We start from the raw sequence: 26,688 nt of genomic DNA, 5'->3' as shown, positions 1-26,688 counted from the left end.
ACATTTACAGATCAATCAGCCCATTGCAAAAGTCAAAATGCAATGAACAGTACATAAGTTACTAAAACTCATACAGTTGAGTCTCGATTATCCGATGTAAATGAGACTGACCTGTTGTAATACAGAAAACAATGGTAATCCCTCAAACAGTGCATGGAAGACATGCTTTATGCATGAAGAACAGGCACTGCGTATCTTTAATTTTAAAAATATTGTTTATTAACACTAATCAGCAATGAAAATAAATTAAAAACATTGTACAGCAGGCAGATTTGAGCACAAATACAGAGCAGTATACAGTACAGCACAGCAACTGTTCAGCAAGCAATGTGAACAGAAATACAGAACTAAGCAAAAGAAACCATATTTATCTACTGCATGTTCAGCCTCACTTCAGTTGTCTTCTAGAGCAGGCAGTGTGAACAGAAATACAGAACTGAGTAAGGGAAACCATATTTATCTACTGCATATACTGTATAGAAATAAGAACCGAGCAAAGCCTCATTTCTGAAGATCACTATGTTGTCTTCTCCAGTCAATAACGGTATGCAGCAGAAATCAAGGCAGCAAAATGGAAACTGGAAACCCTGCAGATCTAAGAATGAAAGTAGAAGTGTGTGATGTAAATGAAAATGAACAAACAGGAATACAGTAGGTGTACATACAGTATTGCATAAAACTCAATGTGCACAAGAATCTTACCAAGGTTCCATTTCTGCAAAAGCACGGTCTCGGATCAAAAATGGTTCCCTGGTAGGAAAAGGTTCCAGATGAAAACATATTTAATATTCACTTCCTTGAACGTCATCCAATGTTCAAACAAGCATTGTTAGAAGCAGCTTTGCGCCTGCCATTTAAAAAAAATGCAGTTACCTATCTGTCTAGCATCCCTGTGTCTGCCTGCCTTCCTTTCTCCTTCCCTACACCTCCCCCCCCCCCCCCCCCCCCCCCCCGCAGTAGCTCTACTGTTCAGACAGGGATCTCCACAGGCCTGCTCTGGAGCTTTCTTTCTGCCAGGTCTTGCCTTCTGATGCAACTTTCTGGACCTGTGGGGAGGAAGGGGCACAGAAAATGCAAGAAGGGGGCTGCTGGACCCATGAGGGGGCTGAATGGGAGAGAGGTGTAGGACCATTGAGGGAGAGAGGGATGGAAGAGAGGAATAGCTGGAGGGAAGGGAGAGAGGATCTTGACCCATGGAGGGCTGGAGGGCATGGAGAAAGGCATTGGACCCATGGGTGGGCTAGAATGAAGGGAGAGAGGCACTGGACCTATGGGGGAGGCTAGAGGGCATTTGTATTTTCGCATTTGTGTTCTGTGTGTGTGAGTGAGGTATTCTGTTAGCATGAATTTTCTATGTAGCATTCTGCAGTAATTTGGTTTCCTAATAGTGGAGGGGATATTTGTGAGGGAGGAGGGGAGACAGGGGTTTAGTTGATCCTTGTACTGCATTGTTTGTGACTTTAAAAAATGCTGAATCAAAATTGAACTGTTCCACAAATCTACTATAATAAAACTCACCCTCAACGTTCTGAAGACAACGTTCTGAAGTCACTCAGTCACTCACTGAAGGGTTCATGGATTCATGGTGGTGAAGCCACAACACTGACCATGTCTCTCTGCCCCGCCCTCGCATGACGGACCAATCAGAAAAAAAACACCCTCAACATTCTGAAACACAAAGGACCATCACAACACCGTTCCCAGGCAACACTAGGCAACGTAAGACGGACCAATCAGAGGAAACTACGTGACAATAAGGGAGGAGCATTCCCCAGCAGAATGGCTCATTATCTGTGCAGCACGGAGAGCACAGAACCACCGCTGGAACGAGAGAAGAATATTTCTGCTGTGGGTATGTGCAAAAATAGACCGGGGGAGGGGGGGGGGGAGAAATTTTTAAATGCCTAATGCCAGTACTGAAGAGTGCCTGAGGGCCTATAGCACAGACTATATTTGGGATCGCTTGATATGGAGTCAGAGGAGCCGGAAAACAACGTGCCCGTCACCATCTGGGACGTGGGCGAACAGGACAAGCTGCGGCCCAGCTGGAAGGATTACCCGCGACCCAGCCAGCAGCAAACAGTGACCAAGGAAGGGGGAGGAGTACTCCTTCCCTGCCTAGGAATCGCTGGAGACTGGCTGCCAAACTAACGAAACAACCGCACACCGACGCACCACCTCCATCATTCAAAAGGCATCCACTCTTTCTTCAACAGAAATGCAAACTAATAATACAAAACAAACAAAGAATACATGGTTTCTCAGGCGGCTGCAGGTAACTCCCCACCCCCTTCCTCTTCCCCTTTTGCCGAAGCGGCCAAGGACGTGCCCAACCATCCCCAGCCTCAGGCAAGCTGTCTCCCACCTCTGGGATTCCCCGAGCACCCGGAAAAAGATGGCGCTGATTCCTGCAGCGCATAAATGTTCCAGCATTCCCCTGCAGCCGGCCTGAAATGGACCAAACATACCGGATCACCCCCCAACGGCCCGAGACCGTGCTCTTCTCCCTTCCGCCAACTTAAAACAACCATCCCCGTCCTCAGGCAAGCCGTCACCCACCTCCAGGATGCCCAGAACCCCAGCCCAATGGAAAAAGATGGCGCTGCTTCCAACAGCACATTTCTCTTCCAGCATTCCCCTACAGCAGCCCTGAAACGGCCAAAAAATACGGACAGACAAAGAACGTGCTCCTCTACCTTCCGCCCATCTAAAACAACACTGCTGCCTCAGCAGAACACAAAAAAAAAACATGGAAAAAAAAAACAACACTCAACAAAGGCTGACCCCCCTACAACCACATTTACATTTCACCAACAGAAAGATCCCCCTCCACAAACCTCCTTGACAGACAAAACCACACACAGAAAGACACCCTCAAAGCCACACACCAATCCAACCCACTTTGCCAGCACAGCACATCCCCAACCCCCAAGCAAAAAACAAAACAAAAAAAGACACACATCAACAACCTGCACACATACCGCACACTCACACACACACACACACACACACAAAATAACTCTGTGACACATACACACACACACAAAAAAAACCACATGCTAGCGCCCGTTTCATTGGTTTCGGAAACAGGCCTTTTTTACTAGTATTAGATAAAACAAATGGTGGAAACCATACATACACACAATATATGAATAAATCAAGTGACAGTATTGTTTTTTAATTTTCTGAATTTTCAATAGTTTATTAAAAGGAGGAAAAAGCCTCAGCAGTCAAAGGTAATTGCCATAGACTGGGCATAATTAATATGACCTTCAATTTCACAATCCAGGCTCCTTCTGGCTAAAAGCAATCATCGGTTGAAAACCTCCAAAATTCTTTAAATTTGAATCTCTTAATCCTGATCAATATAAATGTATTTTCAAAAGTGAATTCAGTCACTGTTCAAAATCTTTACTGCCAATCAATTGTTAATCACATAGCATGTTTTAAAGAAGCACTTAAGCTTCCGTTCCTCACAATCCCAACGGGGACCCATTTCACCTGGACAGGCTTCTTCAGGGGATACAGTGGGGGAAATAAGTATTTGATCCCTTGCTGATTTTGTAAGTTTGCCCACTGACAAAGACATGAGCAGCCCATAATTGAAGGGTAGGTTATTGGTAACAGTGAGAGATAGCACATCACAAATTAAATCCGGAAAATCACATTGTGGAAAGTATATGAATTTATTTGCATTCTGCAGAGGGAAATAAGTATTTGATCCCTCTGGCAAACAAGACCTAATACTTGGTGGCAAAACCCTTGTTGGCAAGCACAGCGGTCAGACGTCTTCTGTAGTTGATGATGAGGTTTGCACACATGTCAGGAGGAATTTTGGTCCACTCCTCTTTGCAGATCATCTCTAAATCATTAAGAGTTCTGGGCTGTCGCTTGGCAACTCGCAGCTTCAGCTCCCTCCATAAGTTTTCAATGGGATTAAGGTCTGGTGACTGGCTAGGCCACTCCATGACCCTAATGTGCTTCTTCCTGAGCTACTCCTTTGTTGCCTTGGCTGTATGTTTTGGGTCATTGTCATGCTGGAAGACCCAGCCACGACCCATTTTTAAGGCCCTGGCGGAGGGAAGGAGGTTGTCACTCAGAATTGTACGGTACATGGCCCCATCCATTCTCCCATTGATGCGGTGAAGTAGTCCTGTGCCCTTAGCAGAGAAACACCCCCAAAACATAACATTTCCACCTCCATGCTTGACAGTGGGGACGGTGTTCTTTGGGTCATAGGCAGCATTTCTCTTCCTCCAAACACGGCGAGTTGAGTTCATGCCAAAGAGCTCAATTTTTGTCTCATCTGACCACAGCACCTTCTCCCAATCACTCTCGGCATCATCCAGGTGTTCACTGGCAAACTTCAGACGGGCCGTCACATGTGCCTTCCGGAGCAGGGGGACCTTGCGGGCACTGCAGGATTGCAATCCGTTATGTCGTAATGTGTTACCAATGGTTTTCGTGGTGACAGTGGTCCCAGCTGTCTTGAGATCATTGACAAGTTCCCCCCTTGTAGTTGTAGGCTGATTTCTAACCTTCCTCATGATCAAGGATACCCCACGAGGTGAGATTTTGCGTGGAGCCCCAGATCTTTGTCGATTGACAGTCATTTTGTACTTCTTCCATTTTCTTACTATGGCACCAACAGTTGTCTCCTTCTCACCCAGCGTCTTACTGATGGTTTTGTAGCCCATTCCAGCCTTGTGCAGGTGTATGATCTTGTCCCTGACATCCTTAGACAGCTCCTTGCTCTTGGCCATTTTGTAGAGGTTAGAGTCTGACTGATTCACTGAGTCTGTGGACAGGTGTCTTTCATACAGGTGACCATTGCCGACAGCTGTCTGTCATGCAGGTAACGAGTTGATTTGGAGCATCTACCTGGTCTGTAGGGGCCAGATCTCTTACTGGTTGGTGGGGGATCAAATACTTACTTCCCTCTGCAGAATGCAAATAAATTCATATACTTTCCACAATGTGATTTTCCGGATTTAATTTGTGATGTGCTATCTCTCACTGTTACCAATAACCTACCCTTCAATTATGGGCTGCTCATGTCTTTGTCAGTGGGCAAACTTACAAAATCAGCAAGGGATCAAATACTTATTTCCCCCACTGTACTTCTCTTTAAACACTGTGTTTAAAGAGCCAAACCAGGAAAAAAAAGAGAAAGAAAAACTGGGGGTAATGAAGGACAAAATGGCAAATAAGGCATCGGTCCCTGAGAAGACTTGATTCTGTTGTTCAGCAAATGACAGAGGTAGTGGTAAAGGCTTTAGATGGCAAGCTGACTAAAATTTCAGAGCAACTCACCACAGTCAGATCAGCATTAACTGACATCAGGGGGAGAGTAGCATTTCTGCTGTAGAAAATTCTTTGAGTGAAGCGAGGGGGAACTATCACAGCTGCAAGCTACCATACAGAAACTAGAGGGGAAGTTAGATGACCTAGAAAACAGGTCGACACACAATAACTTGTGTCTAGTTGAGCTTCCCAAATCAATTGGTGAGGCTGAGTTGGGAGGATTCTTGGAATTGTGATTGGTAGATCAGCTGTCCTTGTGTAGATAAACCTTTTCAGTTCAAAAATGCCCCATGTGGCAGGAACTCAGTGGTCTTAAAAAAAAAAAAAAGTCAAACAAAATTCTTTAAACTGCAAGCAGTAACTAGAGCACTATTTTAGGAGACCACCATAAGAGCGTGTTCTCGTGTTTGTGTAATTCAGGTCTCACCCTTTCGCAAGCTCTGGCCTCGGGCCACAAAGCACATCAGTTCAGTTTCATATTCAGGGCCACTCTCACCTCACTCATCCATTTCAGTTCGCCTGCAGTCGAGCTTGGGAGTGGGTCTATGGTCCAGAATAGTGTTCCAGGGGTCTAGGAGGCACTTGCACCCTCGTGCTCAAAGATACACTGGGGTCACAGTTTATGCAAACTCAAACTCTTTATTTCTTTCCAACTCTGCAACAGGCAGTATTTCAAACCTTTATTAAGCAGTCCAAACTGCATATAAACGCCAACTTAGATACAACCCTTCTGATGTTCCTCTGGGGAACTCCTATACCACTTCTCCTCTCAGGTATATTTACAGGGATACCTCATGTTCACCAAATATGTACATATATACAGTTCACCTTTCCATGCCTATCCTGTAGGGCAGTGCTATTCTCAGTGACTATTTCTCCTCCTCTCAGCACAGATTTAATCTCTGCAGGCTCAGACCCTCCTCTGGTCTGACCTTTTTCCAGCGGTGACCCCCCTTCTGTTCTGATCCTCTTCCAGTGGAGACCCCTCTGGTCTGGCCCAGAGGCATAGCTAGGTTTTAGGTCAGGGGAGCAGACTTCTGTAAAATAGGCGCCAGCAGCAATCACACACATGGACTAGTGGAAGTCAAGTTGGAAACCACAGGAAATAGTGCGAGCATATGTATACTTCCTGGTAGTGAAGAAAGACATTAAACATTAGAAAAATTTATGTTATTTTTGTTATGGTTAGTTAGCTAATAATCACAGTGGCAACTTCCATCTAAGTACACAGATTCAGTAACACAATGTTATAAATTGCCATAACAGGGGAGGAAGGGGGATAGGGAATGGGGAGGGGGAGGGGAGTAGTCTAGAGGGGGAATAAAAAGATAAAACACAAATACGATGGTATGTCAACAGTAATTGTGGAAACAATTATGTAATGTGAAATGTAACAGCTGATTGTGTGAACTTTAATAAAAATGATTGAAACATAAATTGCCATAACATTTTCACTGAATTTTTCCTGAACTATGAAGCAAATTATTTGCGATCAATTACTATTCACACTCTTTAATTTGGAGCCTCCTCAACCCCACATTGGCTTTTTAGAACATAACTGCAATTTATACTTCACTGTACCTATAATACAAAGCCTACAAAAGTCACTCAGAACCTACATAATGTGCTTTACCACAGCATCATTAATTTACAGAAGTAACACAAGAAACACTATATAGAAAAATGCAACACAAGAAATACTGCAATGGGAACTAGGACATCAATATGCCTGTTGGGAAGCTGAACAAGCTGAATTATTACACATGTTTATATAGAAACTCCTTGCAGTACCTGGCCTTCATCACAAACATTGAACACAAATAAACCCTTACCAAGTACAGAATAAGTGACCACAACCTTAAAATATGAATGTGTAGACGAAAATGTAAACATAAATCACAAGTAGCCACACTGCATGCAAAGCAACACTAGAGACAGAGACAGCACCCTCCACTCTGCAGAATATAAAGAAAGCAGTGTAAACTTACTGTAAAACTGACATTTTCCATTCAGTGAATTAAGAATAAAATTCTTCTTTCTACCTTTGTCTGGTTGTTTGGCGTTTTTTTCCAATTATGTTTGTCCCAGTCTTCAGTTTCTGCTTTCCTCTGGCTTTTCTTAACTTTCATTAAAGATTTCCAGTCCATCTGCCACTTCTCTCCCTTCCTGTCTTCTTCACTTCCTCTCCTATATCCATCTCTGACTTTGATCATTTCCGTTCAGCTTTCCTTTATTTATTTTTCTGCCTCTCTATCTACTCAAACTTTATTCATTCTTACTATTCAGTCTTCAATCTTCCTTTTTTTTTAACCACATCTAACTACAGCTTTTCATCTCCCCCACCCAGCCTCACATTCTTCATCCTATTATTCCCCCGTTTTCTTCCAGCACCTTCTCTTTCTCTTTCCTTGCTTCTGTACAGCACCCTCTCTCTATTTTCACTCCTCTGACCAGTACCATCTCTCTTTCGCCCCTCCCCTCCATCCAGGATGTCCTCTTTCCTTCACCTCCATCCAGCATCTCTCCCTGTCATCCTACTTCCCCTCGTATCCAGCATCCCTAAGTGTCCCTTTCCCCTTTCCATGCCATTATCTCCCCTATATCCCTGCGCCTCCCATGTCCAGCATACCCTCTTCTCTGTCCTCATCCCTGTCCATGTCCAGCACCCCTCTTTGTTTCTTACTCTCCTTTGTGGATCATCTCTTCTGTCTTCCTACTCACCCCATGTCCAGCATCCTACAATATTACTTTTTCCTTCCTACCTGATCTAGCATCATCTCTTCCAAGTCAACACCTGCCCTCACTTAACCCCTTTAGAGACTTATTTCTTTCTAGCGAGCATCTGCCCCCTCTCTCCCCCTTCCATCCAGTGTGTGTCTCTCTCCCCATCTTCTATTCAGCATGTGCCCTCTTTCTCTGCTTCCTTCCATCCAGTGTCTGCTCCCTCGCTTTTCACCCTTCCATCCAGCATCTGCCCCTTCTCTCTGATCCTATCTTCAGCATCTGTCCCTTCTCTCCCACCTTCCTATCAGCATCTGTCCCCTCTCTCTAACCCTTCTCTCTCGCTCTTCCTTCCAGTGCTTGTCCCTTCTCTCTGATTCTTTCATCCAGTGTCTGTCCCCTGAGTCTGCCCCCTTCCTTCCAGTGTCTGATCCTTTCAAACAGCGTCTGACTTCTCTCAACCCTCCCTCTGATACCCTCGCCACTGCTACTAGTCCAGACCAACAGCAGCAGAAAAAAACCCCAAAAAGGACGGCCACTGCAGAGCCGCACTGTGCAGATTAGCATCTGCTGGCTCTGCCCCAGAACAGGAAATTACATTGGAAGGGCAGCGACTGGCAGCTGTGAGTCTACATAGTGCGGAGACATGGAAGGGAAGTGAGGCAGGTTTGTGGCCACACACCTTAGAGAGAACAATTAACATAGGCACCACTTCCCCTAAAATCCATCTCCTTGTGCCCCACCTAGCTTCGCCTCTGGCTCCTCCTACATACCAATGGCTTGATTTTGTGCGTTTTGCACTTGGACTTTTTTTTTTTTTTAATGGACCAAAAAGATAAAAGCACAGAGCACAAAACCACATAGCATGTGGTCATTTTCGAAAAAAAAAGATGTTTTGCTGTTTCAAAAATTGCTACGTTTCCTATTCGGATTTGGGACGTTTAGTGCAAAACATCCAAAGTCTGACTTAGACGTCATATCAAAAATGCCCCTCTAAGTTTTCAACTGAAAATTCATCTTAATTTAAGAGCTTAAATGTTATCGGATCAATATTCAAAGCCAGTTAACCAGTTAAGAGAGGCACCCCTCCCCCAACCTAGATGACTATCTAGGCTGTTGACTATCCTCTCTAGCCAGTTAAAACTAAGCCAGCTATTGTGTGGGTGGTCTAGGTGTGGAATTGAGGTGGAGCTCCATCATAAGACTTCAATTGATGAAGAAGGGCATCAAAAGACAGTAAACCCCCCTCCAGTGCCAAAACATGCTCAACAAGAAATAACCCCCCCCCCCCCCCTTCTCCCAGGTAAACTCTCTGCTCTTCCATCCTAGGACAAAATTACCATTACCACATATAGGCAATAAAAAAAAGTACAAGTAGCACTACCTTCTCACCTCTTAATAAAATCCTTCCAAAGCTCCTTGGGGAGGAGCCTATATGGAGCATGAAGGAAATAGTTAAAATGCCAGGGCCAAAATAAAGATTATTCTATACCCATAGGAGTATAATCATGAGTACCCAACAACCAGTCTTTCAAGTGTCGAGCCAGACAGGCCTGATTGTATCTCCTCAGATCTGGCAGACCCAAACCCCCCACTTTCCAGTTTCCAAAAAGGAAAGACAGCCCCCCCCCCCCCCCAACAAGACCATGTAATTTCCTTATATCCCTCTTGAGCAGTCTGATAGGGAGAACCTGCAAAACATACAACCATTTGGGAAGAATTGTCATCTGATATAAACTGATACGTCCATTCAGAGAAAGCAGCAGTTGAGCCCATGCCGACAATGGTTTTTTTATCTCTGTAAACAAATGCTGAAAATTTAAAGAGTATAGTTGATGTAAATCTGAAGGCAACTGGATTTATGTATTGTTTTAAATTGTGTATGTTTGAATTGTAAGCTGCTTGGTTTTCTTTTTAGGTGGGGGTTTAAGTTTTAAAAATAAATTAATGAATATCTATAGTAGATGGTTTCAATAAATGTATAAGAAGGTAGCAGTTCCTTGAGGGAAAAAAAGGTAAGAGGCTATGAAATGAAGCTGGAGGGAGGAATACAAAAATGACAGTAGGTAAAGATCAGAATAGAGGTTGACTGAGTTTCAGTTTTGGTTATGGCACCAAAACTGGCCCACAATCCTCTTTCTGCCCAATGTCAGTTTTGGCCAAAAGATTATTTTAATATTCGGCCATGTTTTAGCCAAAAATGACCATGTGCTTTCAGTGGAAGTCAAAAATTTGTGCTTTGTCTTGTTTATCTTTGCTTCTCCTCCTAGATCTCCTCGAGTGCCTCATCCCTCACCTGTAGGCCTGCCTGGGTCTAGTTTACAATTAACATTAACATCATAACTTGTATCCTGCTACCACCTTTCAGTTCTAAGCGAGTCACAAACATCAAGAAACCAGAACAGTCCTCTGGGAATTACATTAATCAGGGGGGTCTTTTATTAAGCTGTGGTAGCATTTTTAGCTTTTGGTAGAAATCAGCTGGTGGTAAATGCTGAGACACCCATTATTGCACAAATTACCTGCAGGCATCAATACTATTAATTCTGATCTTGTTTTCTAGCTTTGTGAGGAAAAGGTTAGGGGTAAACACCCAGGCTGGCCAATGCCTTCAAAGTAATCCAATCCACTGTCTGGAACTCATGTTTAAACAGATGCACAATTTTTTGAAATAGGTCACTGCTCCATTTTAACACTGCATTCAAAAAATTAGCAATAAAAGGATGACATCCAATGCTGCCTGAACTGTATCACTTGTGTATTTTTTTTATAAAGTCTTTTCTCTATTTTTATACTGGATCTGCCCAATTTATTCATTTCAAGTCAGTAGGCTTGTCTGCTCCCAAGAATCTACTTAAATATAGTGGTTCTCAAGCTTGGTCCTTGAGGCCTCCTAATGGAACTGGGTTTCAGAATACCCTAATCTGCAAATTAATGAGTTGTTAACTGCTTTTGGCCTACCATGAAGTGCTCCTCCACAGCATATGAAGGGATGTTTGAGAACATCTGGAAACCAGAATAGCAAGTGTAAGTTAAATGACCATCGCCTGTCGTTTCCAACTTTAAACCATGCAAGTCCAGTTACAGTTTATTTAAAGAATTAATAAGATAAGTATAATGTGGACCTTCTTGCTAAAGGTGCTGCTGCTGTTCTGTTGATGAAGATAGAGAAGTTTCCCATCCTCTGAGCTTATACTGTACTTCTTTTGCAGGCATCTTCCAATGTATTGCCAGTACTTCTTTCTTTAGCTAGAATTTCACTTAATAATGGATCTTGCATATTTTCCAAACGTAGATTCAGAGCTCCTCCAAGGCTTGGTTGAGTGGTGTCTCCTTATTGTCACATTCATTTTCGAGCATGTCTTCATATATATCCACAAGGAATGCTATCAGGTAGGATGAGCTGTGTGTATGTTGCAATTCCAGAATTTGTTCCAGGAGGTTAGGATACTGTGACAGGCCCTGATCCTGCAAAATTCCTCTTAAATAGTTCTAAGCACTTTTGTTATGAGGGGCTATCTTTATCATTTCCAGTGAATATTGGACTTCTCTATGGCAAGATTACTGTATCCTGTGGTGTTGGCAATTACAGAGTATCTCTGGTTCCATGCAGAGTTGTTTCTCAGGTCCTCCTTTAGCAGCTGACTCACATACTGCAACTCATTATCCCACAGCTTGAACTCCTCTTATGATCCACTGCCTGTGCTGCCAGGCATGGTAGTTCTTTGCATCTTGGCTCAGGATATCAGCTGTGAATTCAAGCTCCTGGGAAGGATCCTTCAGCCGCTTCACTAGCACTCGTCTGTGATACCAGACTTGATAGTTCTTCGGCTGGTCTTCAATGATAGCTGTGATATAATTCGTCTCTTCATTTAAATCCTTCTGCAGAGCTTGCAGAAGAACTCTACGAAAATGCCACACTGTGTAATTTGCTGCATTTAGTTAAATAGCATCACCTGTCAACTTAAAAGCTCTGTCACTTTTTTCATCCTGCTGCAGGACAGCCTGGAAGTAATCGTACACATCCTGAAATTTTTCACTATAAATTATCTGAACTACTGGGTTCGGTCCATCATCTTGAGGTATCGGATCAATATCAGCCCATTCTTTTCTATCCCTGTATAGCACTTAAGTGGCAGACTCAGAGCCGTGCTCCTCTTCCTCTTCTTCTTTCTCTTGTGCTTCCTCTCGACTAGGCTCGTGGCTCTCCCCAGACTCTCTGCATTGCTCCTCACCTGCCTCCTCCGGTGCCTCCATCCCGCAACTGCTAACTACTCCCTCCCACTCAGATCATACAAATTTCTTAAAGAAAAAAGTTTTGACCCTCCTTATAAATAAAGGATAAGAATGAGAAAGTAAAAATGTTCCAGCAAGATCCTTCCATAATCTGACAGAGATTTCTCAAAAAGTGATAGTCTCTATTTACCCTTGAATGACGTGAAGGTAAAAAAATTAGCACTATCACCTCACCTAGATCTAAAAGAAGCTGCAAAACAAAAGTGAGAAAGGAGGTAGCTACAGACCAGATAATGTAGTATCTTAAAATGAAAACAGGCTAATTTAAAGAAAAATCTGGCCTCAATTGGCAGCCAATGAAGCCTAACATAAAATGGAGAAACACTGTCATATTTAGATAGTCCAAAAATTAACAGTATAGCCATGTTTTGCACAGTCTGAAGTCTCCTAAGTAACCCATTCGTACAACCTATGTACACAGAATTACAATAGTCAAGATATGACAGCAGTAATGCATGTACCAGGCATTCAAACGCTCTACTTCAAAACAATTTGTGAATAGTGCAGTTTTCTCATTAAGAAAAAGCATTTCTTGACTAACATGTTAACTTGTGCTTCCATTGAAATGGAACTGTCAACTTGAACTCCTACAATCCTAACAATGGAGGAAATTTTATATTCAACTTGATTAATAGTGTTTGTCTTAGGAATGTGTTCTACTTTAGTGCTGAAACACATACATCTATTTATCCAATAAGTCGATACAATATTGAACTCTAAGAAGATCAATGTTAATTACTGACTGTAATGGGATTAGCACAGAAATATCATCAGCATAGACGTAATGAAGAAAACCATTCCTATGCAACAGTGAACCAAGTTGGGACCCTGCGGTACACCACATAGGTTATGCCAGTGGGCTGACAATCCAGAATGTAATTTGACCCAATATGATCTCCTAGATAGAAAACCTTCAAACCAATTTAGGACATTCCTCATAATTCCCATGTCCTTAAGATTTTGTAAGAGGACAACGTAGTCTACTAAGTCGAATGCTGAGGATAAGTCAAATTGGAGTAATGGTGCACTTTTCCCCCTCACTTAAAAGAGCCCTGACATGATCTAACAGAAAACATAAGACTGTTTCAGTACTAAAAAATGCATGAAAACCCAACTGAGATGCAGGTAGGTCATCAAGCATGTCTAAATAACAGATCAACTGTAATGTCATCAGACCTTCCATTAATTTAGTAAAAAAAGAAATTGAGGCCACCGGTCTATAGTTGGACACTAACTACCAGATTCTATATATTGTGCCTTAATTTCCATGCAGAAATCAAAACATAGTCTAAAACAATGCATGTAACTTAATTGGTTAATTGGCTAATCAGCGCTGTCAATTGGATGTTAAGCAATTATCAGCAATAATTGTCATTAAGATTTATGCAAAGTAGAGAGGTGTGGTAGCCGTGTTAGTCCACTCTTAAAGGTTATCAATAGAAATCAAACAAAATAAAACATGGAAAAGAAAATAAGATGATACCTTTTTTATTGGACATAACTTAATACATTTCTTGATTAGCTTTCGAAGGTTGCCCTTCTTCGTCAGATTGGAAATAAGCAAATGTGAAATGCTTTGATGTTTCTCTTATATATACTATCTGCTAACACATTTGCTTATTTCCAATCTGACGAAGAAGGGCAACCTTCGGAAGCTAATCAAGAAATGATTTACGCAAACAACTTGCTAAGCATATTCTGTAGCGTGGTGCGTGTAAATTCTTAGTCACATAGTTGAAAAGGGGGCAGGGCATGGACGTTTCTAAAATCTCTGCGTGTTGGGATAGAATACACCCACTCTGTGCCTAATTTAGGCATTGAGCTTTACGCCAAGTAAAACATGACATAAACGGCTGCAACTAAATTTGGTCGTGTGGAGAGGCACTCGGCATAATTCTATATACAGTGTGGAAATTTAAGCCTATTCTATAAAATGTAGACGTATTTTAGAGACTACAACTAGGCATTTTTTTTCTGTGCTGAATTTTCAGGCGTCTTATATAGAATCTAGCTCTAAATGTTTAGGTTGTTTTGAGTCCTTTAGGATTGGTGTGTCCCAGTCTATTAGAGATTACCTAAAAGTAGTTGTGATTCAATCCGGGAGAATAACTTAATATAAAACAATGGAGGAGCCAATTTTATGAGTTAAGATGGACAAGTGTCTAACATACAGTAAGAAGACACATATTTCTGGAATAGGTTAGAAAAATCAGTTTGATGGATGGGGTCAAACTCATTCCAAATTCGATCAACCAGAATACCTTCCTGTAAGGGGAATTTCAAGGTGAAATCGAAATTAGTATCAGTAAAACCAGCAATAAGCTTTGCATATTTTCTCCCCTGGTTGTCTAGGGGTATAAGTGGGGCAGGAGCGATCCCCTGTTACTCCTGCATATTCTGGCTCTGCTTTCAAAATGGCAGCTGTGACTGAGGTATCAGGGCTATGACTGAGGCATTATTTGTGCCCTGACTACACCACTAGACAACCAAGGATTCATTATTTGTTTTTGTTTTTTGGTACTATGATTGCAAATAATGCAGTAATGATCTTGCACAATAATTTATATGGTAAATAAATGCTTAAATTTAAATGTTTATGATTACATTTGGCAGGAATTTGTCTAATTTTAGATGATAACTCCTTAGGAATTAGCTTCTCTGTGGAGTTATGACATCCACTGTCATTCCCAAGTGTGGCACAAAGTCAGCCAGCGTAAAAACATTGTGACTTTTAGTTTCAGTTTTTCATTAGCTGCGGTCAATGGTTTTTGATTACTTAAATTATATTCTGGTTTGGATAGTGTGGCTTTAGCAGAGGGATGCAGATTGCAAGCTCTGATGATCCCCAGCGGCCTCAGTAGTTAATGTTCACACAACCAAACATTTGGTTTTGGTTTCTGCTTTGGCTGAAACCAGATGAGGAGTTTTGGCAGCAGTTTCGAATTCAGCTGAAAACTTTCAGATAATTTTGGTGGCAGTTTCGGTTACAGCCAAAACTGAAAAAAAGTCATTTCGGTCAGCATTTAGAACAGAAAGCATATCTCCTCTGCCCAATTAATTTACTACTTCTTGCAAAAACATAGAACCCAGCTCTGAGGCCTGGCCTTCCCTACATCCCTCTGTGTGGATCGTCTGTTATTTGTACAATGTAAGACATATACAGCACTTTATAGAGACAAATAATGGACAGTTCCTACTCCTTGGAACTTACAGTCAGGATACACAGTATGATTTTCACTTGAATTCTTTTCCTGTTTTTCTTAAAAGGAGGTTTGAAGGAAAATGTGAGAAAATACTTCTTTACTGAAAAGGTGATGGATGCTTGAACAAGCTAACAGCCCAAAAGGGTGTTAAGTCTAACAAAGATAGAATTCAAGCATGGGTGGAACAAATGCAAAAGAAGCTGGTGTGAGGACAAAACTGGGGGGTGGGGGAGGGGAAGAGACTGATGCAGTCAACTGCTTTGGAACTATGATTCTTCCTTTTGTGGGATGGTTACTGGGAGTAGCACAAAACTCCATAGGGCTTTGTCTGCTGTTAAATGAAGGCAATATCCTGGGGTTTAGATAAGGACTGACACTCTTGAAGATTGATTCTCTTGGGTCAAAATGTTAGCCTAAGATAGCCCTTGTTTCTGTAAACAAGATATCCTGGACTTAGCACCACTGGCTTCTTTGCTGTCCGCCAGTTCTTTTCAGTCCTTGCAAGGTCAGGGAAATTCTGAGCAGAAAGGTTTAGATGAAATGAGAGGAAGCTACATGACAAAATCAGAATTTTCCTGATAAGTACAGAACCTCTGGTGTATTCTGGATCTGGCCAGAAATAATCAGAACCTTGGGGAGGTTTATTGAAATGGAGTTGTTTTTTTTATCATCGAACACATTCTTCTTTCTTTGAAGGAGAGTGATCAGTTTTTAATTCACTCCTATGCCTTTTCTTTCTTTGATTTACAACTGGAAGTAGGAACATATATGCAAACTGGTACAGTATCTCTGATGTTGTTTTCACTCCCCCAATAAGTGATGGAATATTTTTTTTCGTGTTGGTGGAAGTTGTAACCATTCCTTTCTATGCTTTCCTTATTAAGTGAATTTTGCTAAACCTAGATAAGTTTTGTATAACTCACTTCATCCCCCTCCTCAGCTATATTTACCTATCCATAGTGCTGAAATTCCTATCCATCAGGCTTCCTTTCTCCTAGCTCAGGGCCAGATCCACTAAGGTCCCTGTTAAGAATCCATCCATATTTTCAAATCAGTAAAAATTACCGATTTGGAAATACAGATGGATTCCCAAAGAGGATTGTGTGCAAATGAGCTGTTCGCTGCTTTTGCAAACAGGTTTCATTTGCATGCAATGGGGGAAAGCCAATTGGCTAGTTGAGCATGCGCAGAGCAGCCAATCACTAAGCGTGGCTGATCTGCACATGCCACAGACAGCTTGCATACACGCAGCTTGTGCCTTCTTTTTTTTGTTTCTCAATTGGGCGCCTGAACACTGATGCCTGCTGCTGGCCCATGCCCTATCCGGAGAAAGTGATCTGGACAGTTGCCACCTTGTAAAAAGTTTGGTTGTCCTTTGGTTTCCCCTGCTTCTGCAGAGCTTTTTCCTGCTGAGCCCACACAGATCTCACCCACCCCCATGTCCTCTCATCCCATTGCAGCAGTGACTAGGACCCCGCTTTCTTTCCAGTACCTTCAGGGCTCAGGGAGGCTGTGGTTTTTCTCTTTAGAGTGCTGTTATGCTGAATTTCTGAAGGATTACTTGAAGGTTTTGTGTCATACTGTGGCTCAGCTAGGGTTAAGGCCTTTTTTTCAGTGCTTGTCTGCAGTAGGCGGGTTGAGGAAGTAAAAAAAAAAAAGCTTCTCTGCAAGGGTCTGGATGATTCTGACGGGATGAAATTCTTCCCTCCACAGTTCAGCTGTCATTCTAGGCTGTACCAACAGCTCCTGACCACCTGTTAAAATTTTGACAGTAAAGGTAGGGGCTGCTTCTTGCATCGGGTTGGAAAACAGCAATGCATTGCCTTGAGTGCACATTTGTATAGTAATTAGCTCATTATAATAGCTTTGCATTCCGTTTTCATCAGCTGCTACAGTGATAGGAAAAGAGCTCGGAGAACTATTTTGTGCATGTCTCATTTTACTCCTTGCTCGCTTATCTAGCTAGAACTGCTATAAAAACCACGTTGCTGGCTCATTAGGTTTTGTGCATCTGGGCCTCATTGGTTCCCAAACCTGGTCCTGGAGGCACCCCAGCCAGTCAGGTTTTCAGGATACCTGCAATAAATAGACAAGGGAGAGATTTGCAAGCACTGCCTCCACTGCATGCAAATCTAGCTCATAAAATATTTATTGTGGATATACTGAAAATCTGACTGGATGGGATGTCTCCAGGACCAGGTTTGAAAACCACTGTCCTAGCTCATATTTCAATGCCAGCTGATTTTTGGTCACAGCTAAATCCCCCTGCAGATGGAAAAAAAACCCCAAAACTATCCAGCACAGCAGGATTATGTAAGTTTTTAACTCCCAAATCAGACTGCATAGATTCCATCCATATCTGCTTTAACAATTGTCCCACTGTCACCTCCCAATGTTTCTATGTTGATGTCCCATTGTTATATTCCTAATGATAATCGAATGTCTCGCACAACTCTGCACAATGTATTCCACATCCAAGTTGTTACAAATGTATTTCTACTATTCATATCTTATTGTAAGCCACACTGAGCCCGCAAAGAGGTGGGAAAATGTGGGATACAAATGCAATAAATAAATAAACAATGTAACAGTGCACGCATTCTGGAAAATTTGCACTGAATAATGCTCTCAGTTTGATTCCTATTTTGATATGCCTCCTCGACCATGCTAACCTGTTGATAGTTTAAAGCAGAGGTGTCTGACCTTAGTTCTTGAGGGCTGCAACACAATTAGGTTTTCAGCATTTCCCCAATGAATATACATCCTTATAATACTGGGCTATACCCTACTTGCTAACTGAACCAACAATACTAACAGTATAAATCTCTCTGCCAGTTAATTCATTTTTAGAAAATACCTTTATTATTTATTTGCTTACAAAACCTAATACCTTAACATATCATTCCTTCATACACACTCACTTACAAATGTACTCTCATACACATTTCACAATAAAACCTTAATGGAGCAAACCCACTAATACATGTTATATCCTAACTGTTCAAAATGCCCAGTAACCTCAGCAGGATATTTCTTCAAAAAGTTCCTCTGATGCTAGTACTGCGCTGCCCCCACGGGGTGTGCCTGTTGCTTTAATCTTCCATACTGGTCACAGCACTGCACAGCAAGTTCAAAAAGTTCATCTGATTTTAGTGCAGCACTACCCCCTAGGGTGTGCTTGTTGCTTTAAACTCCCATCATAGCCACAGCACTACACAAAATCCAATCCTTTTCATATGTGCTGGGTCCCAGGCATTCCAAACGAAAATGCAAACATTTGCTTAGAGTTCTCCACTCCTGTGGTCAATCCACTTCCACTCATGCGATGTGCTTGAAACTCTTACAGTCATCTGATATACCCCAGACTCTACACAGCCTGTGTTTCGCTACATCCGCGTCATCAGGAGTCGGGTCCTACACAAACAAACATATGCAGTGCAGTGCTGTGACCAGTATGGAAGATTAAAGCAACATGCACACCCCGTGGGGGTAGTGCAGCACTAGCATCAGAGGAACTTTTTGAACAAATATCCTGCTGAGGTTACTGGGCATTTTGAACAGTTAGGATATAACATGCATTAGTGGGTTTGCTCCATTAAGGTTTTATTGTGAAATGTGTATGAGAGTACATTTGTAAGTGAGTGTGTATGAAGGAATGATATGTTAAGGTATTAGGTTTTGTAAGCAAATAAATAATAAAGGTATTTTCTAAAAATGAATTAACTGGCAGAGAGATTTATACAATGAATATACATAAGATCTATTTACATACATTGGCTTCATTGCATGCAAATAAACTGGATTCAATTCCCACTCAGCTCCTTGTGACTCTGGGCAAGTCACTTAACCCTCCATTAACTGCTTTGATTGTAACCATAGAAAGGCAGTATATCAAATCCCTTTCCCTTTCATGCATATCCATTATGGAAATCCTGATAACCTGACTAGGCAACAGCCAAGGTTGGACACCCCTGGTTCAAAGCTACATTTAGAGTAAATTATCAACTACTATTACTTTCATCCAGGATTGGTGCAAAGGTATTAGATACTCTAAATCAGGCATGAGCAATCTCAGCCCTCAAGGACCGTAACCTTAGTTGGGTTTTCAGGATTTCTCAAATGCATATGCATGAGATCTATTTTCATGTACTCCCTCCATTGTATGCAAATTGATCTCATGCATATGCATTGGGGAAATCCTGAAAACCCAACTGGGTTGAGGACTGAGGTTGCCCACTCTGGTCTAAACAAATCTTCAGCCTTGTGCTCTCCTCAGATTAACTTGTAGGCCTCTAGCCCCCACATCACTTGAGGTTTTAATAGATAAACTCAATAGCTGTGATCACCCCAACACCACTACTAATTCTGCATAATAGGCTATCTATCCTGCGTTAATATATGTTTTTATAGTGAAGAAAGTTCCATAAGCCATGTAGCAAGATAAATAGGTAAAAGTACATGTTGTTGGTTCTTTGAGTTTTTGTGTCTATCAGGGCCTTCTGCTTTTTGTTCTGACTAATGCTGCTGTTAGCCACCTTTCCCCCAAGAAGTTGCTGCCCTAAGTGACCTCTAGCTTACCTAATGGTTAAGCTGACCCTGCTAACCTAGGTTTGAAGTCCTTTGTAATTAATACGTCTTTCTACTGCCAAGTGAAACTGAGGTGATTCAAATAATTTAGGGGCCCTTTTACTAACCAGTTAGAGCATCTACATTACCGCACGCTAACTGGTTAGTGCCTGGATAACACGGGAGCCCTTACTGCCTACAAAATGTATGGCAGTAAGTGCACCCATGGTACTTTTTTAAAATGGCTGTGTGCTAATGGCGATGTTAGTACATGTACTTAGTATAAATGAGCGTCAGCTAGGATCACGTTGCCCAAGTAATATCTTCTTTAAAATCCTCACTGTAAACTTAGCAAATAGTCTGCATTGAAACAGAGGAAAAAGCCTCAACAGACTCCTACTATCTGGCTATAGAGCTCTTGAGTTACAGGAGTTCTCACTGTCATCATAGGCTTAAAAAACCTCTGTAGTTAACAGTTCTTTATTCCAAAAAACTTTAAGTAATTACACTTATCTCAGTGTTTGAGTCGTCTTCAAACTGCCATCATTTGGTCTTCTTCCCACAGCCGACATTGGCCAAGGTTTTGGTTCTTCTCTCTCGACCTGCTTCAGGGTCCTTGGAAATGGCGATTCTCAATGGACGACTTCCAAGGTCCGTGGAACTAGTGGTTCTCAATGGATGACTCTGTGCAAAACAATCATCATGTCAGAAAAATATTCACTCTCACACTCGTGTAATATGCTTAAGCACTTCTGCCTTCCTCACTTCACTGCAGTCTGGTCTCCACTGTGGAAGAAATTTCCCACTTCCTGTCTGTGTTTTAAATGCGTGGGCGTCTGATGTCATCAACCCTCCTCTTCCGCAGTGGAGACCAGACTGCAGTGAAGTGAGGAAGGCAGAAGTGCTTAAGCATATTACATGAGTGTGAGAGTGGATATTTTTGTGACATGATGATTGATAAAGGTAGTTAGTCCTTTCCTATCCTTACTGGCATTTTCTGGTTTTCCTGTTTTTATTTTATTTTATTTTATTTTATTGTTTTTATTGTCACATTCCCCAGACGCTGTTCTGTTCGCCGGCTCCCACACCGGAAGCAGCAATTCGCTGCTTCAGAAGGTGCCGACATCGCTCAACCGTTACCAATACAGCCCCCCTGTGCCTAACAGTGTTCACAGACAGGGTTCCTCCATGGTGTATTTAAAAAAAACAGAAGCAGAAGCTTACCTCGGCAGGAGTAAAAGGTTTTTTTTTTTTTTTTTTTGAAGAGGCAGAAGAGAATCAGCTAGCCGGATTACCACACCAGGGCACCCAGCCCAGAGGATGTGGGGGAGGAAGGTGTGCACCACGAAATCCCACACAGGGACCTTAACCCCTATCCAGGCTCAACTGAATCCGTAAGGACTCCAGGAGACGGAACAATCCAGAGCTGCACAGTTATGACCCTCCACCTGCTAGATAGAGAGAATACTGAGGATGAAGTGGCTGCACATCTACTATAATAAAACTCACCCTCAACATTCTGAAGACAACGTTCTGAAGTCACTCAGTCACTCCCTGAAGGGTTCATGGATTCATGGTGGTGAAGCCACAACACTGACCATGTCTCTCTGCCCCGCCCTCGCATGATGGACCAATCAGAAAAAACACCCTCAACATTCTGAAACACAAAGGACCATCACAACACCGTTCCCAGGCAACACTAGGCAACGTAAGACAGACCAATCAGAGGAAACTACGTGACAATAAGGGAGGAGCATTCCCCAGCAGAATGGCTCATTATCTGTGCAGCACGAAGAGCACAGAACCACCGCTGGAACGAGAGAAGAATATTCCTGCTTTGAGTATGTGCAAAAATATGGGAGGGGGGGGGAGAAAAACACTCACTCACTCACTCACTCACTCACACACACACACACACAAAATAACTCTGTGACACATACACACACACACAAAAAGCCACATGCTAGCGCCCGTTTCATTGGTTTCGGAAACTGGCCTTTTTACTAGTGACCACATATAGCACACCTCGGAAGTTTTCTCTATCTCCACCTGCTGGTACGGGGACTTAACCCACAAGACTCTGGATTGATCTGTGGGATGCTATGGAATAAACAATAAACTTACCTAACACTTCCACTCCAAATACAAGGAATACTGGTGCTGCTCGATGTTCTTTTCTTTAAAACAAGATGTTTGAATGGTGTGACTTTGCCGTGGTTCAAAGTAGCAAAAAAAAAAAAAAGACAATAACCAGCTGTAGCAGTCTGCAAAATCAGAAGAAAGTAGCCAAACAAGCCAGCAGCTGAATGAAAATAAGTACTTTATTAGAAAAGTGTCCTTTCTGAATAAAAGGTGTCAGTACATATTATCCAGACTTTAGTTAGTAGTACAATGCCCAATATGTTTCGGCATCATAAATGCCTGCATCAGGGGCAGAGTATATAATCATAGGAACATAGGAATAGCCACACTGGCTCAGACCAATGGTCCATCTAGCCCAGTATCCTGCTTCCAACAGTGGCCAATCCAGGTCCACAAGTACCTGGTAAAAACCCAATTAGTAGCAACACTCCATGCTACCAATCCCAGGGCAAGCAGTGGCTTCCCCCATGTCCATCTCAATAACAGACTATGGACTTTTCCTCCAGAAACTAGCGTTTGGGAGTAACTAGCGAGATAATTAAATTTGCTGATGACACAAAGTTATTCAAAGTCGTTAACTCGCGACAGGATTGTAAAAAATTACAGAAGGACCTTACGAGACTGGAAGACTGGGCAGCTAAATGGCAGATGACGTTTAATGTGAGCAAGTGCAAGGTGATGCATGTGGGAAAAAAAGAACCCGAATTATAGCTACGTCATGCAAGGTTCCACGTTAGGAGTTACGGACCAAGAAAGGGATCTGGGTGTTGTCGTCAATAATACACTGAAACCTTCTACTCAGTGTGCTGCTGCGGCTCAGAAAGCGAATAGAATGTTGGGTATTATTAGGAAAGGTATGGAAAACAGACGTGAGGATGTTATAATGCCGTTATATCGCTCCATGGTGTGACTGCACCTTGAGTATTGTGTTCAATTCTGGTCGCTGCATCTCAAGAAAGATATAATGGAATTGGAAAAGGTGCAGCGAAGGGCGACTAAAATGATAGTGGGGATGGGACGACTTCCCTAAGAAGAAAGACTAAAGAGGCTAGGGCTATTCAGCTTGGAGAAGAGACGGCTGAGGGGAGACATGATAGAGGTATATAAAATAATGAGTGGAGTGGAACAGGTGGATGTGAAGCGTCTGTTCACGTTTTCCAAAAATAATAGGACTAGGGGGCCTGCGATGAAACTGCAGTTTAGTAAATTTAAAACAAATTGGAGAAAATGTTTCTTCACCCAACACGTAATTAAACTCTGGAATTTGTTGCCGGAGAACGTGGTGAAGGCGGTTAGCTTGGCAGAGTTTAAAAGGGGGTTAGACGGTTTCCTAAAGGACAAATCCATAAACCACTACTAAATGGACTTGGGAAAAATCCACAATTCCAAGAATAACATATATAGAATGTTTGTACGTTTGGGAAGCTTGCCAGGTGCCCTTGGCCTGGATTGGCCGCTGTCGTGGACAGGATGCTGGGCTCGATGGACCCTTGGTCTTTTCCCAGTATGACATTACTTATGTACTTAACTTGTGCAAACCTTTTTAAAACCCAGATAGGCTAACCTCTGTTATCACATCCTCCAGCAGCGATATTTCCTTGTAATTTCATTGAGTGTCCTCTGGCTTTTGTACTTTTTGAAGTCTTTAGCACATAAAAACCACACCTGGTACATACAATGAGCTCCCAGAGCTCAATGTGCTTTAAACACAACAGAAAGGAAAAACTTGCTTTATGAAATTTATTCACCAACTCCTTTCACTTATTTTTATATTCTTGAACAAATTCTGTGATGGTGAAGAAATTGAAATAAAGGTAAGTTATTCTTTGAATACAGCTGAAAACTTGAATAATACAAAGAAATGTTACAAGCTGTAGGCATTTGAAACACAGTTGTGTTAAATCCACAGAAAACAATGAAAGGATGAAGCCGCATGATACCTTGCAGCTCCTGGGTATGAGTGTATTTGAAAGACAGGGAGACTGGTGTTGCTAGACATGAGAGATCAACTTTTTGGTATGCTCATCTGATTAGGGACTCCTTGCTTTACCTGTGGGATAACTTTGAAAATTACCCTCCCAAAGTTCAATCAAAGTTGAAAGCAACAGGGGTCATTCACTGAAAGAAAAAACTCATGCGCTGATACAGCATAGGAAAGGAGAACATTTATTGTTTTATACTTATATTTATAAGTGAATAAATTAATAATGGGCTAAAATAGTTTTAAAACATCAATAAATATGATATCAGTAGGAGGAATAGTTTTATGGGATCATGATCATAGATTCTACTAGTCATATATCTGTTTCTTGACTGTAACATGTTTGTCATGTAACTGCTTTTAAAAATCCTCTACAAATATGTTGAATGTTTTGGGAGCTATTTTTAAAACTCCTGTCCCTTATCCTTGCTGGTAAACTACCCCCCATTTCCAATGGATGGCATGTGAGCCACAATGCTCTGGAGAGGAAAGAACAGAGATAATGGCAAATAGCCAGCTAGCTGATGTCGCCTCATCCCAATTTCCTTTCAGATAAGACAGTAGTAACTTGCAGGCAGCTAAAAGGAGAAGACAATAGAAGGATGGGATTAGGAATAGATCAGTGAAACTGCTCTGCTGACAAGGCAGGCCTCTGTGTACAGGTCAGGGCTGCAGCCATGCCACACATCTCATCCTCTTCCTTTGATAAAGACTTTAGCACAACTGATAAATGAACTTCTCCAAGGAGCTGTCATCATAATAATAAAGGAAAGAAAAGTCTCAGTTAATACTCAGAGAAAACAAAAAAAAAAAAGGTCAGAGCATAAGAGAGAGAGAGAGAGAGCCACAAAGCGAGAAAGTGGAATAACAGACGGGAAGAAGGACAGCGAGAAGAAAAAGAAAGCAACAGAAGGATAGAGACATCAAGAAACAGAGACAAGCACTGAGAGAGAAGGAGAGAAAAGGCAGGGAGAAAAGCAAGAAATAAAGGAACAAGGATTTAGATTAAGGAAAGAAAAAATAGAGATGAAACGTGTATGAGAAAGAGGAAAAGGAAAGTAAGAGACAAGAGCAGGGGAATAAATGCAATAGATCCAGAGGAAAGAGTGCCTAGAGAAGAAAGAGAAGTGTAGACTGGGAAAGTCAGAAGAAAAAAGAGAACAAGAAACAAAGAGAAAACACCAGAGGGATAGCAAAGAGAAAGGTCTAGCTAAAGGGAAAGAATATTAAGGGCAAGGAATCAAAAGGTACAATGCTTTCGTTTCCATTTGTTGCTTGGACTTGGATGACTCACATATTACAAATTCTTCTCTTTGCCTTTTGCCTCTACTCGAGATTTTCAATGGTAACACCAATAGGTAAGTGCAGTGACACCGTAACATGGTACAATAGACAAGGAAGGAACCACTGGTCCAATGTTCTTATCCTCACTCTAACTATTGTAGAGAAATGACTTCATTCCATTATGAGCTTTAGAGCACAAAAGTATTAAAAGTTCAGGTTGATGTGTATTTATTTTTAGTTTTCAATGTACTCTCTCAGGTACAATGTCTCCAAATGGGTTACTTTTGTGTACAGTATGATAGTAATGATTCTATATGGCATATTGATCATATTCTTTCAAATTTGTTCTTAATGCTCATCATAGTATTTGCATTTTCCCATAGAGAACTTCCTTCTGGAGTTCATATGATGTAATACGTAAAAGCAACCTATCAAGATGTACATGGAAATTGTTTTTAATCAAGCCTGTCACACTCAATATGATGGACAATATTTCTGCATCTTTCTGCCACATTTTCTTGGTCTCTGACTGCATTGCTTGAAATGTCTATGCACCCGTGAAAGTTTACTGCTAGTCATAATACTGGCTCGTTATTGTTCTGTATAGCAGAAATATCCCAGACCCGGAGTTTGAATCTGTTAAAGTATTCATAGAAAATTAGAAGCCTAGTATGAAAAATGAAATCTTCAGCATACCTGAATTATTTGCTGCTGTGATACCCCTTGACTAAATCAATATTTGGAGTATTCAAAGATAAATTTTCTGTACTTCGCACTTGCCTTTTTCCAAATGGGATCCCTGTGGTCTTAAAAGTCCATAAAACAACACTATCTTTGAATAGTTCTTTTCTTCATCCTACAAAAAGTATCATAACAGGAAAGAATCTGGTCTTCTCCATGAACAATGAGCTTCTAGATCCCTACATTTTACAATAGGTTGGAATCTTTATTCTCTTTAACAACTGTGATGAGCGTGCTGGAAGAGAGAGAAGGAGAAATGGGAAGGAGGATGGGAAGATTAAAAGAAGCTTTATTGCATGTTGGTACCATACTGGAATGTGCTTTGCTGCATGCAGATAACATACAATTCTGCAGTAGTTATTGTACCGTTAAGTTTCTGGTACAGATGGGCTTTCCTTTCAGAAACTGTGGAAGAATGCATTATGACTAGCTGACAGAATTTTCTATTTT

The 26,688-nt window shown here is 41.7% G+C and overlaps 1 protein-coding gene and 1 pseudogene across 1 annotated transcript in view; one reads left to right on the top strand and one right to left on the bottom strand.

Annotated features, from left to right (window-relative positions):
- Positions 1 to 11,322: 11,322 nt before the first annotated feature.
- LOC115471293 lies at positions 11,323 to 12,282 on the bottom strand (annotated as a pseudogene).
- Positions 12,283 to 24,979: 12,697 nt separating this feature from the next.
- The window catches only part of OIT3 (oncoprotein induced transcript 3), a 57,133-nt gene continuing 55,424 nt past the window's right edge, over positions 24,980 to 26,688 (top strand). Inside the window, exon 1 of the mRNA XM_030203451.1 lies at positions 24,980 to 25,571. Coding sequence (XP_030059311.1) covers positions 25,466 to 25,571 — 106 coding nt within the window. The 5' untranslated portion in view covers positions 24,980 to 25,465. The remainder of the gene's footprint in view (positions 25,572 to 26,688) is intronic.

The sequence above is a fragment of the Microcaecilia unicolor genome, chromosome 5, assembly GCF_901765095.1.
Source record: "Microcaecilia unicolor chromosome 5, aMicUni1.1, whole genome shotgun sequence".
NCBI classification, from domain to species: Eukaryota; Metazoa; Chordata; class Amphibia; order Gymnophiona; family Siphonopidae; genus Microcaecilia; species Microcaecilia unicolor.
This window is presented reverse-complemented; position numbering and strand designations above follow the sequence as displayed.